The sequence below is a fragment of the Pelobates fuscus genome, chromosome 4, assembly GCF_036172605.1.
Source record: "Pelobates fuscus isolate aPelFus1 chromosome 4, aPelFus1.pri, whole genome shotgun sequence".
Taxonomy (NCBI): Eukaryota; Metazoa; Chordata; class Amphibia; order Anura; family Pelobatidae; genus Pelobates; species Pelobates fuscus.
Genome location: NC_086320.1, coordinates 288,169,739 through 288,185,544, shown reverse-complemented (window position 1 = coordinate 288,185,544; position 15,806 = coordinate 288,169,739). Strand labels below are relative to the sequence as shown.

General features: G+C 38.2%; 1 protein-coding gene across 1 annotated transcript in view; it reads left to right on the top strand.

Moving 5' to 3' along the window:
• Positions 1-15,806, top strand: part of SH3BP5 (SH3 domain binding protein 5) — an 88,151-nt gene that overhangs the window by 46,824 nt on the left and 25,521 nt on the right. Inside the window, exons 4-5 of the mRNA XM_063452181.1 lie at positions 853-1,017; positions 11,097-11,227. Of these exons, the coding sequence (XP_063308251.1) occupies positions 853-1,017; positions 11,097-11,227 (296 nt within the window). The remainder of the gene's footprint in view (positions 1-852; positions 1,018-11,096; positions 11,228-15,806) is intronic.

Below are 15,806 nucleotides of genomic sequence, written 5' to 3'. Positions count from 1 at the left end.
TATTTTTACAGACCTTGAAGAACAGTTATCTGTGCTCAAGGTGAAATTTGTTTCCTGAATTCTCATGTGACCTATACCAGCAAAGCATTATTGGAATGAAATGGCTGTTTGACAGCTTTCTTCTCTATACTTCTGCAGGTTAATTTTTCACTTCAGCTCCTTTAGTGGACCGAAAAAACCACTGAAGTGTGGCAAATATACCTAGCTGCTTGGTTAACCATTCATTCCGACATAGAGTAAAAATATGTCTTTGTTCGTGCCAGTGTTTTCTGTAATTTAAATAAAAAACTAACTTTTTTTTCCCCACATTTTTTTGAATATTTTTATTTGCTTTTATAAATATTATTTGAAGAATTTAGTACACTTTAAAACTTTTTTTCCCCATTTGATTGGTAACTTCTGGATGTCCATGTGAGGACTACAGGTTTTCTCGGTTTTGCCAATCTAGGGCACTAAATAGCATTGTTGATGCTATCAGGGGGTAGCCTCCCCTGCCCTTCACATAATTATGACACACGTATTGGCCACACTGAATATGCAGTGTTGAGGACCTATATTTACTTGCCCAGAACTAGTGACGTTTCTCCATAGTATCAGTAATCATCTAGGTGAACTATGCATTTTGAATGTTTAGTAGATTTGAGCATTACAGCATTAAGCCGCATCTGAAATTGTGTTGTCCCCAATATATGAAGCGGTATTAGAATAATGCTAGTTTTGCATGTTCCATCATGGGTTCCTCTCCTATACAACCGTCAGGTACAGAAAATTGATAACGAATGCATGTAATCATTTGCCATATCTTCTGAATTTATTTTTTTTGACCCCTATTATGTTGACTCTTTTATCCAGGCTCAGTTGGAAGCGCAGAGAGCCACCCAAGACTTCCAGCGTGCAACGGAGGTTCTACGGGCAGCCAAGGAAACCATCTCCCTAGCAGAGCAGAGGTTGCTTGAGGATGAAAACCGTCAGTTTGATTCTGCTTGGCAAGAAATGCTGAACCATGCAACACAACGGGTAAACGGATATAGAACTCACTGGATATTCCACCTTTTTCCCATTTATATAATCTAACCCATATAAAAACAAAAAATCGTGATATTTGGTCATCAGGGCCGTACTGGGAAAAAATGTACCCCGGGCATTTAAAGGCAGAGCAGCCCAGTAGGAGAGGGTGGGAACAGAGAGGGGACGTGTCATGTCATCAACAATGACACACGCCACCTCACAGTGAGTATGTTAGTTTGCTGAAAAGCTCACGCATGGGATCAATGCCCAGTGTTTATATTGCACAGCTCTGCATTTGCTTGTGACTTGTCTCTGGTGTCCCTAAAAGAGGGACAAATGTGAGGCATGGCCAGTAAAGCGTTTTGTGTACGTGTGGGGAAGCTCTCTGTAGGATTGCGTGTGCAAAGAGGCGACTGTTTGTGGTGTGGTGTAGTGTATATAAAGGAGTCTGTGGTGTACTATGTGTGGCTAGGGACTGTAATGTGTATGTATTTCCACTGGGTGTAAAGTGTGTGCGTCTAGGGGCTGTAGAGATATTGTGTGTGTGTCTATCTAGCATTTGTAGAGAGAGAGCAAGAAAGCATGTTTGTGTATTTATCTTTGGGGTGTAGTGTTTCTAGAGGGTGCAGTTTGCATGCGTGTCTATAGGGTGGTTGTGTGGGTGTATGTAGGGGCTGTAGTGTGTTTGTGTGTACTGGGGCTGTAGTTTGTGTGTACAGGGTAGTTTGTGTTTAGGGACTATAGGGAGTGTGTGTCTAGAAGGTGTAGTGTATGTATTTGTATATGGGATGTAATGTGTGTCTGGAGGGTGTGTGTGTGTGCATCTAGGGCTGTAGTGTACTTAGAGATGTATAATGTGTATGTATATGTAATGTGTGTGTATATTAATACAGGGAGTGCAGAATTATTAGGCAAGTTGTATTTTTGAGGATTAATTTTATTATTGAACAACAACCATGTTCTCAATGAACCCAAAAAACTCATTAATATCAAAGCTGAATATTTTTGGAAGTAGTTGTTAGTTTGTTTTTAGTTATAGCTATTTTAGGGGGATATCTGTGTGTGCAGGTGACTATGACTGTGCATAATTATTAGGCAACTTAACAAAAAACAAATATATACCCATTTCAATTATTTATTTTTACCAGTGAAACCAATATAACATCTCAACATTCACAAATATACATTTCTGACATTCAAAAACAAAACAAAAACAAATCAGTGACCAATATAGCCACCTTTCTTTGCAAGGACACTCAAAAGCCTGCCATCCATGGATTCTGTCAGTGTTTTGATCTGTTCACCATCAACATTGCGTGCAGAAGCAACCACAGCCTCCCAGACACTGTTCAGAGAGGTGTACTGTTTTCCCTCCTTGTAAATCTCACATTTGATGATGGACCACAGGTTCTCAATGGGGTTCAGATCAGGTGAACAAGGAGGCCATGTCATTAGATTTTCTTCTTTTATACCCTTTCTTGCCAGCCACGCTGTGGAGTACTTGGACACGTGTGATGGAGCATTGTCCTGCATGAAAATCATGTTTTTCTTGAAGGATGCAGACTTCTTCCTGTACCACTGCTTGAAGAAGGTGTCTTCCAGAAACTGGGAGTTGAGCTTGACTCCATCCTCAACCCGAAAAGGTCCCACAAGCTCATTTTTGATGATACCAGCCCAAACCAGTACTCCACCTCCACCTTGCTGGCGTCTGAGTCGGACTGGAGCTCTCTGCCTTTTACCAATCCATCCATCTGGCCCATCAAGACTCACTCTCATTTCATCAGTCCATAAAACTTTCGAAAAATCAGTCTTGAGATATTTCTTGGCCCAGTCTTGACGTTTCAGCTTGTGTGTCTTGTTCAGTGGTGGTCGTCTTTCAGCCTTTCTTACCTTGGCCATGTCTCTGAGTATTGCACACCTTGTGCTTTCGGGCACTCCAGTGATGTTACAGCTCTGAAATATGGCCAAACTGGTGGCAAGTGGCATCTTGGCAGCTGCACGCTTGACTTTTCTCCGTTCATGGGCAGTTATTTTGCGCCTTGGTTTCTCCACACGCTTCTTGCGACCCTGTTGACTATTTTGAATGAAACGCTTGATTGTTCGATGATCACGCTTCAGAAGCTTTGCAATTTTAAGAGTGCTGCATCCCTCTGCAAGATATCTCACTATTTTTGACTTTTCTGAGCCTGTCAAGTCCTTCTTTTGACCCATTTTGCCAAAGGAAAGGAAGTTGCCTAATAATTATGCACACCTGATATAGGGTGTTGATGTCATTAGACCACACCCCTTCTCATTACAGAGATGCACATCACCTAATATGCTTAATTGGTAGTAGGCTTTCGAGCCTATACAGCTTGGAGTAAGACAACATGCATAAAGAGGATGATGTGGTCAAAATACTCATTTGCCTAATAATTCTGCACACAGTGTATAGGCTGTAGTGTTGGTATGGGGCTACAGTGTGCCTGGATTGGGAGTGTTGTGTAAGTGTGTGTGTGACTGTGTATATAGGGGGCTTTAGTTTATATTTATGTGTGTGTGTGTGTGAGGGGGCATAGGGGCTCAGACTGCTTAGGGGAAAAAATATTAATTAAAATAACTAAAAGAACATAAATGTTTATTCCCCTAAGGGAGGGGGGCATCCTGGAGGTCCAATGAGCACTTTCTGGGTGCCAGCACATTGCTTCACACAAGCTCCAGCAGTACTGAGACCGTTGCCATGGTAACCCGCGGCAATGGCCTCAGTAACCGAAGCTCATGAGATTATAGCACTGGGATCCCTGCCGGAGGTGAGACTCGACGCTCCCTGCGCCGCTCTCCCCACCGGCCCCTGAATGGACTTTCTTACATATATAGGCTGCGCTCACCGAGTGTCTGCCCTGCATGGACGACCAGGGAGATCCTTTGATCTCCCTGGTCGACCCTTGGCCATCGATGCCCACGGGGCATTTGCCTGGTTTACCCGATGGCCAGTCTGGGCCTGCCTGTTAAATATGCATTTATACAACATTATGCGGTTTGGCATGTTCATACGGTATCTGGATAGCTTTGACATATGATGAATTTGTTCTTTCAGTAAGCGCCATGTGTAATGATATGATCTAGCATGATCAAATCGTCATTGCAATGACCCTCTTTGATATTTCTTGTAGTAAATCAGAGTGAGTTATTGATGTAGAAAACACATCCTAACATACATCCTTTATTTGTATTCTCAAAAGAAGGAGCAAAGGAGTCCAGCTGTTGTTCACAGCCCATAATGTTATGGGGGCACAATAATTACCCAATCACTATATCTTAATTTAGTCGACTTGTGCCTAGATGCTGCCCCTGAATTGTAAGCACTGCCGTTCATAAGAAACGGCAATATATACATTTGTCACTCAGTGTGCCCTAATAAAGTAAAACCGGGATAGGCAATCTTTAGTACTTCAGATGTTGTTGACTACATAATGCTCTTACAGCAACAATGCTAGCAATTTAGCAGGGGAGTTATAGTCCACAACATCCGGAGTGCCGATGGTTGCATACTCCTGCTGTAGAAAATTCAGTCTTCATGTTCGGTGGCATGATGAGGCAGAACACAGATAAAGGAACACCAGCTTAATAAGAAGTCTTTACAAGGTAGGTTCCCTGGACAAATGGATCTCTCTTGAGCTCCACTGAGCTAAACAACCAGTAAGTAACAAGACTGGTTGTCTGAGAGACAAGGGGGTGTCACAAGGTTGTGAAAATGTATATTGAAATATTGTAAAAAAAAAAAAAAAAAAAAAGAGGACATACTCTTCTTTCACACGTAAAAAGGGCAGCAACGGTAGTGCTTTAGGTGTCTGAAGTGTTCCTTTGATTCAAATGTGGGGTTATAATATTTTATGCACAAGAAAAACATGCTTTTTTGTTTGTTTGTTTGTTTGTTTTTTGTGTGTGTGTGTGTGTGTGTGTGCAGTGTTTGCAACACCATTTCTATCCTGCTTGCATTAACCACCTTAACAAATTGGCAAAATGGGATTAGGCAGATTACCGAGTAGTTTGTATGTTGATGCACACCATCTTGTCTTTTATTTATTTATTTTTCTTTTCCCCAACAGGAGCATAACAGGGCTTTATTGTAGCCCATTACTCTAGGGGAAATAGCCTGTTACCACAGCAACAACAGATTCGGTCTGTCATGTTGCTGAATGCACGTTATATACAATGTGTCTCTATACTGGGTATCAGTATTATCAGTTCTTGAACTTCCATTATTGCACCAATGAAGTGAAACCATAAATGAACGTAAGCAGTCATACAATAACAAGTTGCTCTTCATGGCCCTCCACGTACCAGCATTCTTAAACATTTCTTCTCTAGCTTATGGGGTGCTGAGCCGTTTTGCATAATAAATTGAGTACCCTCAGTGTTATTAAATATGAGCATCCTTCATAATGGGAGCCTTGTACTTTATAGTATTTGCTCTACACATTACTATTTTAGACAGGCACAGTCTGTGAACATCAATGAAAAATAGTGTATATGTCGGAGATGCGGTTTTAGATGTTGAGATATACAGATCTTAAGCGTACAGTGTTTCTTAGCTTTTCAGAAGTAAGTAAAATGAAATGGCTCTTCGTAGCCTGGGGCCAAAACTTGCAACATGCCTCAAAAGGTTTTCTTCCAGCACATTCAATGAAAAATGTATTCAAAGCTTCCCGTGGCATACAGATTAAATACTACAAATAGATTTCAAATATTGTTTCAAACATACTTTCTTTTTTAGCATTGCTTCTTTCAATATTACAGCTGTTTTGAAATACATTTCCAATGAAGTCCCATTCTCTAGTTGTCGGAGTTTTTGAAATCATTGTCTGTTTACAATTTTTTTTGCCAAATGTCACTCTCTTGTGGATAGAGGTGGGTTCTTTTTTTATGTGGTGGATAAAATATATTCTGCAATTGAAAAAATTGCAAATCATAGGTGGGAGTAAATTTCTTCTTCTTCTTTTTTTTTTTTTTTTCAAGTCTCTATGTGAGGGGTGGGGTATTTCCCTAATCGCTGTGCGTGAGTCTGCAACCACTACCGTGCCAAAGTTTAAATCTCTGCACTGTTTATTGCTATGATGAATAGCCAAAGAAATGTATTTAAACCTGATTTGTTTTTCATAGTCACAAATTGGGTTTATTTGTTTTGTTTTTCTTACATACAATTTAGCATTCGTATGTTAAGTGTATCTTATCATTGCATGTTGTTGTTCAAGAATACGTCATAAAGATTTTAATAATTATTAAAGTTGCTTCCTAAAGTCATCAATAGTTATTAATATATTCACTTTTAAAGAATGAAATAACCTATAGGCAATATGCTGACATGCTACAGAAAAGAGATTACGTACAACAGAATGTTTAGCCAATGGAGGTTCTCTCCCCTCCCCCATCCCATCCCCCCTTGTGTTGCCAATGTCCTCTTGTCAGTCTGTCCTCATTGACATCAGTCCTATTCCAGGGAAGGAGAGAGATGCCATTTTCTCCCCCCCCCCCTTTTTTTTGGTGGGGGGGTGGGGGAGAAGGGATACCAGCACAGAAGGCATTATGAAAACACTGTTTTTTGTTTGAGTGACACTTTTAAAAGACCCATTGGGATAATTCCAATAACCTTTCATCAATGCCTTTAGTAAGTCAGCAAGCTATATTAAAGAATTGCAAAAAATCAATTTAAGAAAATTTGCGAAATCATGAGAAAGATAAAGAGCCACAATAATAAAAAGAGAGTATGGTAGTCCTCTCATCCCTTACAGACCAAACTTGGCTTTGGAAGGTGCAACAACTAGCTTGAAGTTGTAGTACTATAAATGGAAAACTTTCAGCCACATTTCTAGGAAGATGCATTGTTAAATAAAATGTTAAATAAAAGAATAAATATGAAATAAAAAAAAAAAGTGTTAAAAAATGCAAAACAAAACAGCCTATCTGAAGTGGTCATGGAACAGACTGTGAGATCAGTTAATACACAGTATGACACATCAGATTTTACTTGCTGTCTACCGCTTTATAATCAAACGGAGTACAATGGTTTAGGACAGGGGTAGGCAACCTTCAACTTCAGATGTTGTGGACTACATCTCCCATATTGCTCTTACGGTCATAACGTCAAGTCCACAACATCACTATCACTGGTACAGGACAAACTAGGAGTGAAATGCTAGGTTACAGACCCTAAAATATATAGACACTGGTAAAACTATATTGAATAACAAATGTGGAAAGCTACAGAAGCTGCTGTTGACAGTTAAGGTGGAAAATTGCCCTGAAGCATTGTTTGCCTTTTTTCCCACATAATGATTAGAGAATTGTATTGCTGGTATGTTAAAAAGTTTTTTGCAACCGTGAGATTTATTTTTCTCCCTTTAGACCTTTATTTTCTCTAGTTTTCTTAGAATGTGTTAATGGAAACAGGCACACTTCATGATAAACAGTATTACAACATAACTTTTTAAGGACCATTCAATCCGATATTATTTATTTTCATACCAAATGAAGATGTTGCAGAGTCCGCGTAAAAGAAATGTAATAACTACAACTGGTGACAAAAATTTCAGGTGGAGGATTCTAACATTTTTTTTTTCCTCTTTATTAACAATTGGTAATGGCCTAGTCTGCAAGATGACGCTGAAAGATCAAAATGATAACCTCACGGCAGATAAAGACATACTTCATTCAGAGAAGCCATCGTCCCTTTCAAGAAGACCTGATGACCGTTACCATGTCACTGATATCATTGTGCATCAACTGCAAAAATGTCCTATTTTCTGGTTCCAGAAACATTGTTTACCTCTTTACGTGCTGACCAAAATGGTGGTCCTTATCTTCAATAGTAAAAATAATTTTTAAAAACATCATAGAATAGTTTAATGAAGCCTGCAGATGCTTTTATCAATAATTCAATGTTGAGGGCCATCCTTGCCACAAGATATATATACTGTGAATCACACACCATGTAGCTCATTAACTGTGCATTGTGCATGTCACCTGGTTTACGACTTTCAATTCTAATTGGAGCTGATTTAAAGCCAACGTAAGTTGGAATAGAAATGCATTCCTTTAAATATCCTGTCATTTTATCAACAGATCCTTCATGGCCTGTAAACAACATGCAGCTCTCAGGTTGAATGGTCTCTATGTCAAAACAAAAATAATTAATTGGGACTTTCTCTGTCAAATTTGAACTATTTGTTTTTTAAACCACCAAAGAAGGAGTATAATATATTTGTAAAATACATTTGAAATGTATTACAGCAATCCTAAAATGGAAATAGCACGTCAGGGAATGTGTCAGAAGGGTAACATGGTGTGGCATTACAAGATCTAACAATATTACAATTTGTGTACAGAGGCAGTGATTCACATTATCACAATGGCTCTGAAATAAAAACATACAGTTCGCAAACTTGATTCATGGTGCGCTAATATAGATTCATCTATAGTTAACTATAAGATTAACTAGATATATAAAAAAAAAATATATATATTTTTTTAATCCTTCATCAAGCATCAAAATATCAAGTCCAGTTGGTTTTGCCACGAATCTTCAAGAAAGAAATGGAGATTATGGGCAGTGCATGAAATACAGCTCTGATTTGCACCAATGACCTTAATAAAAACCACAGCTAGCCACAAGGCTTTTTGGATAGTCATAGGTGCCCCAAAGGCAATCCTCTAGCGTTTCACATTTAAGTATTACATTGGGGTATATGAGAGACATGCACATTTTGTTAAGTCATATGGGTAACATGCGCAATTGTAGTATAAGATCATGCTAGGTTGGTTATATCATAAAGAACGTTATGTTAGTTGGTTGATTAAACAGTTTTTCATTTTAAAGTAACAATCTAACTGAGTAATACAGGCTGGGTCTAACTGTGATTTTAGGTTAGAGTACGTTTGGTTAGTTTAAGCTTTCTACAAAGTATTTATGACGGTGCGACACAAAAAGCTGCCACTGGGAAGCGTTACGGCCCACATATATAGCCTAGAGATGTCAGAGTTATTTAAGCAAAAGTGCAGCTTTTTAACCACGTTTATAATAACCTGGATTTTCACATCCCTAACTCTTACTGACCTTATGAAGACATCATGTTTTCTACACTTCACTACCTATGCATCTGTATCTCTACCCATTCGATTGTTTCTGTTGCTCCACCAATGTATTCTTAGATTACAAAGAGATTCTCATTTCATTTACAGTATAAACAGAGTAGACCAAGAAACTTACTTTACAAATGCAAAATTATTAACTCCCATAAAATCAGACACCTGCACTATGTGAACATATATGCATCTTCCTTTTGTACAAGTGAAAAATACTTAAGTCATCTTCCATATTAGAGTGACCAACCGCTGGGGTTAGAGGGGAGGGATTTATCTTTTACCAGATATGCTTTGAATATATTTTTGAGTTTGAAAACAAGTACGGTATTTATAGGTGTCATTTGAAAATACACAAGTGGCTGATTTAGGCTCACTGACGTAGTAGACACTTACCAGAGATGAAGGAGAAACTCCTATTAAAATTCTACCTAGCTCTATCATAATGTGTTTTGCTTTTTGTTTTGTTCTTAATGTGTTTAAGAAAAGCACTAGTTATTCCAATTTGTATGAAATGCTTCCTTAACAGCTGGATGGTTTAGGACTCAAATAATATATTACATGATCCTGACCGATGTGTTCCTAGTTAAAACAAGCTAAGAAGTAGGACACATGTTAAGATATATCCATACACTGCTTAGATGGCATGCATCAGCTCTGTGATAACACATTAACAGGATAAAGCATATTAAATGTGACACATTTCAGTGGTGAATCACACACCATGTAGCTCATTAACTGTGCATTGTGCACGTCGCCTGGTTTACGACTGGCACCTTTCAATTCTAATTGGAGCTGATTTAAAGCCAACGTAAGTTGGAATAGAAATGCATTCCTTTAAATATCCTGTCATTTTATCAACAGATCCTTCATGGCCTGTAAACAACATGCAGCTCTCAGGTTGAAAGGTCTCTATGTCAAAACAAAAATGATTAATTGGGACTATCTATGTACAATTTAAACAATTTTTTTTTAACACCAAAGAAGGAGTATAATATATTATATATGTAAACTAAATTTGAAATGTATTTATAGCAATCCTAAAATGGAAATAGCACGTCAGGGAATGTGTCAGAAGGGTAACCTGGTGTGGCATTACAAGATCTAACAATATTACAATTTGTGTAGAGAGTCAGAGTGATTCACATTATCACAATGGCTCTAAAATAAAAATATACAGTTTGCAAACTTGATTCATGGTGCGCTAATTTAGTTTCATCTATAGTTAACTATAAGATTAACTAGATGAATTTACTACTCGTGTATGCATGGATGTGAGCAAATATGGTATGCGACCGCCATGCATACTGACTGGAATCCTTGTACTGCTCTGGAGAGGTGATATATTTTAATACAAAAGGGCAGCAGCAAGAACACGGTTTCTTGGCATTTCCAGGTGCTGGTGTTTTACAGCTTGTGTTTTGTATACACAGCATGTTTACATTACAGGGTTGAACACACCTCTTCCGACAGCTACTAGTGGCACTTCCACTGCACTCAGTAAAACTTGGTCACATCACGTTGCAGCTCTTAGTATTGCATTCAATACTTTTTATTGAGCAGCATTTGGCATGCACGGTGCTTGCCGCTTATTCACATCAGATCCCCAATGCTCCTCTAAAGCACATTGGATTGGACCTACGATGGTGGAAGCGTGAGAGGTGAGCTACTCGAGAGAGTCTCTGTGGGGGAAAAAGGTCTAACTAGGACCAGGGGCGCTCGTGATATAGGTTTGTATTCCTAAAGCTATACTGGTCCTTTAATGAAACAGAACTGACACATTCAGACAAAGAATGTTTATTAATCCATCATAAATATGAATTATGCATTACTCATGCTGTTTGTGTTATTTATGTATTTTTACAAAAATATGATCTTTGAATAAAAGCTGCTGAAACGCGATATATATGATGAGGGTCAAGGTGACCAATGCACAAAGCATAGTATTCATATACTGTTTTCTTTTCCAGGTCATGGAGGAAGAACAGAAGAAAACGCGCAGTGAGCTGGTACACAAGGAGACAGCTGCCAAATATAATGCTGCCATGGGCAGAATGAAGCAACTAGAGAAGAAATTAAAGAGGACCATTAACAAATCCAAGTACGTAGCAAGGACCTCTAGTTACAGTATGGTCTCTTGACTAGTTGTTTATTGAATAGTACCAAACTTGTGCTCCTCTGGCGGCCCAGGTGACTGCTATAAAAGTGACTCTTCTCAAATCTGAAAATGTCAGTCACCAGCTTTATTTGTCTGAAGGTCTCTGTATGAGCTGTTCACTTATTGGGTTTAAACATTTTCAGTTAGATTTTTATGGACGTTGAATTTGAACTTAAAACATATAAAGCTCAAGCCTGCTTTTGACCACCTGTCTAGCAACAAGCTGAAGATGTGTGGTACAAGAGTTAAAGGCCATCGCTGGACTTGCAACTCATTGATGTTGGTTACACCTCAGTTTGTTGACCTTTTGTAAGGCTGCAACATAAAGGAATGGGCTGTGTATTCTCACCAGAATAGCTAGTTTTCTGAATTCAGTGGGTGGGGTTAGGTAAACCCTTTGACATATCAGTCTAGATGTTTTGTTATCCTATGGTATAATATAGATATGGCCCTTCCTTTTTTTGCCCTCCCCTATCCATCGATATGGTTACTTGGACTTCTAAGAATTACGCATTTGCCTTTCTGAGCGATAACCAAGTAATCGCTACATTGCCCAGTACAGACCCAAGCATTCACTCTATAGTCCATATGACTAAGGTGTCACTCTTGAAGTCTCCAATATGATTAGAACTCCGATATTTGCCATGGAGCTTTGCTATATTGTGTTCATCCAGAGACCATTTTGATAGCTCATTGGGGGTTAATGCAGCTTCAATGGATGGAATAGTGTATACCTGGCAATGAACATTAGTATTAAAGCGGCACTGTCATACTGAACTTACCTTTCCCGAGTCGATTCCTCTTCTCTCCCTCTGTCAGGATCTGTTCTTCGTTTCTTCCTGTCTGCTCTAGTTTTTTTTAAAGTATAAGACAACGTAGGGACTCTTTTATCTTATGTAGGTTTCTAATGCATGATCAGCTATGACCAGCGAAGGGGGCAAAGTGTGCTTAATTTCCTGTGGTCAGAGCGATTTCCCACAATTCTCACCTTTCCTCCGTGATCTCGTGATGCTTCCTGTCAGCATTCCCAAACGTCCTGTTACTTTAGACAGAATGCCGGCAAAACTACGGAATTTCGTCCTAACAGAATGAGAACCGTTTCTCCATTCGTGTTAGGACGCAACTTGGGACTTTGTTCGGAACGGAGTTTCATTAGTCTTTCTGATGAATGAAGGAATAGATCAAATTCCCGTTCGAATGCCCAAGTGTTTAACTGGATCATGTGTGGGAATTTCACAGAGCTATCTAGTGTGGGCAGATGGCTTGTCCCACAGGGACTTCATCTACCCACACAAAGATGGAGGCGCCCAGGACCTAGGTCCGGGCACGAAATAAAGATGAAAAAATAGGGGGGCTTAAGGGCATTTGGGGGCAACTAGGGGGCAATTGGATGTAGTGGAGTTGGGATGGGGGGTTAAAAAACCCCAAAAACAACTGGATTCAGCCATGAGAGTACCGCTTTAAGATTGGCTGTACTAGTACCATGTGTAAAAGTATACTTTTAAAGCTATTGTTTTATTCATTGATCAGTAATTTCTTATTTTAAATACATAAATGATACCCCAATCAACTTTTACTCCAAGGAGGATAAATACAGGTAAACCAATAAAAGAACACTGTTCTTTTATTGATTAAAATAAAAATAAAAATAAAAAAACAGACCTAGTATGCTATAATTGGTAATACAATTCCAATAGATATTACTTTGATCTTTTTTTTTTTAATGTCCTAATAAAGGCTTTTCTTGTGTTGATGTGTCTATAATCCATATAGATCAAAAAACCTGTAAACTCTTATAATATGAAATAATTGCTTTCTTGCAAGGTTCTGATCATATATAGTATACAGTGTGAATATGCATGCAAGTGGTATAGTTCCTGCATTGCTTGTAATGTAATTTAAAGGCTACTTCAGATAAGACATCTCCACTCAATGTCCAATAACGTAATCAAAGTTTTCATTAATTTAACAAGTAGCCAGTTCAAATTGTTCTAAATTAAACGAACCGATTTGTCCACCGCGATCTCTCCATCAGAAAATTGAGATCTTTCGAACCAACTCTATAGATTTTGAATAAAGTTTCTGACCCTTAGTTTCCAATCCACAACTAAAAAGGACAAAAAAGAAAATTAATATAGAAAACTATATAAAGTGACAGGCTGTTGTGGATGCTTCTTTTTAATCTTTCTGCATTTTTGTGGCAAAAAGAAGGAACTGTTTATTTTCGGCATCTTTCTCCCTACAAAGTGTTGTTCTCACTTGAATTGGAGAACAAATGGTCGTATTTCTTAAACGTGTTTAAAATGTTTTAAAGCTTATTCTCAAAGTAGACTAAAGAGACTGCATAATAATCTGAGCCAGTTGTATTCTTTGATGTCTGCTATGCATGTTTTGAACTGTAAACCTGTCAGTGTGTAAAATACATTTTAGCAAGAGTCTTTGACAAGATATATTTCTGAATGTATATAAAGGGACACTTTAGTCACCAGAACTACTGCAGTTTAACGTAGTTGTTCTGGTGCCTACTGCCTGTCCCTGCGGTCTTTTTAATGTAAACACTGCCTTTTCAGAGAAAAGGTTATCGGGTAATGTGACTTAACCAGGTAGACTAGCACGGTTAGAGCTGTCAAACACTTTATTTAAAAACTGCCCACGTTTTTTTTTTTTTTTTTTTATATGCCCCCAATTAAAACTTGCCTGAAGCCTTTGCAAACCTTCCTTTTTTTTTTTTAACCCTGTCCGGACTTTCTATGGCTGTCTAATCACAGACTTCCTAATGCAGCTCAATGAGAAGTCTGTGCAAGACAGGTGTTCTGGGCAATTGCTGCCTCTCAAGTGTAGTTGAGCAAAACTCCCAGGAAGTAGCCGGCCTGATTGTCTAACAGCCAGGTAAATTTATAAAATTGGCAATTTCTATGAATGTGGCTATATCCCCCTTTCTTTTCCTTTTTTTTTTTTTGTGTCTTTATGATTGGGGGTAAATTTAATTGGCAACTTAAACAGAACCTTTAAGCCCCACCCATTGTCAACTTTGACAATATGGTACAACGTAGAAGCAGAGTAGAAAAAAGTTTATTTTTGGTGATAAAGCCTTTTTAAATTCTTCACACATAAAGCACGTCCGCAATCTGAAAGGATCTTGAGTGTCCCTTTAATGTAGAAAAGCCATGTTTAGGGTAATGTGTTGCAATAGCAGAGTTTTTTTACAGCGGTACTGCTCTCCAACAACCATTAGTCCCCCCAAATGACTGTTCCTTCTAAAGAAGGCATACTTGGGAGGTGTCTGAGATTTTTGTTAATGTGCTTCTCAACATCCATTAAAATACTTATGTTTTATATATATATATATATATATATATATATATATATATATATATATATATATATATATAAAACCTTTTATATCACTTGACCTTTCCTATATGCTCATTGCACGTGGGACATGACCAACTTAATCTCCTTTATCAGAGGTGTGAGGTAAAATGTGTATAGTGCAGATTGAAGTCACATTTAAAAAGGAAACCCAATTCTATTGAAACCCCCAAGTATTAACAAAAACATTCTGAAATCTGAGGCACATGTGCTATAAAGTAGTGTCTCACTAAAAAAAAATGTTGTGTCCCACAACATTGAGAACAAAATATATATATTTTTTTTTCTTCCATCATAATTTATTATTTGCATATTGCTGCATAGTGTTGCATTAGCATTTTTCAGTTAAAATTATAGTGCTTGTTGATGAAGTAAAGAGGCACTGGAGACTGTTTTCCTCAGAGTCTCTTGGTGTGAAGTGCAAGCTATTAATAAAGCGTTGTTTTTGCCAGTAATGTGAATGACTTGTGCTATTTTATATGATGTAAATTATTGGCTCTCCAAAGTTGAAACATTAACTCTTTTTAAACCAAGGCTTGACAAATTTTATTTAGATCTAGAAGCCAGCTAAAAAAAGTTGGAAGCCATTTTTTTTTTCCAATGACAAAAATACAATTCTTAAAGGAACATTATACTCACCAGAACTCTGCTGTCTAAAGCCTGTTCCTGCAGAGAAAAGGCAGCGTTTGCATTACTGCCTAGTAACACCTCTAGTGGCAGTCACTCAAACGGCAACTAAAGTGTCTATCTCAGTGTTGCACCTTTATTCAGCGTCTCCACGCTCTGCATGGAAGTGCTGAACATTCACCATAGAGATGCATTGATTTAATGCATCTCTACGAGAACATGCTGATTGCAGCATCATTTTGCTGAGCATGTTCAATAGCTTATGCTTTTCTATGATTTCCGCTATGGAGGCAGGTCAGTCTCGACAAGACTGGCACGCCATTGGAAAAAAAGGCAAGTAAAAACACTATTTTCATGTGATCAGAGGGGGGCTGGTAACCTACACAGACGAACAAGCAGACACATGCTCACACACACACACATTTACAAAGTATTTGTTGTCTTTTTTTATTTATTTATTATTATTTGATACATTCAAATACATATACAGAGACAAATGCACATTCATACATACACACACACA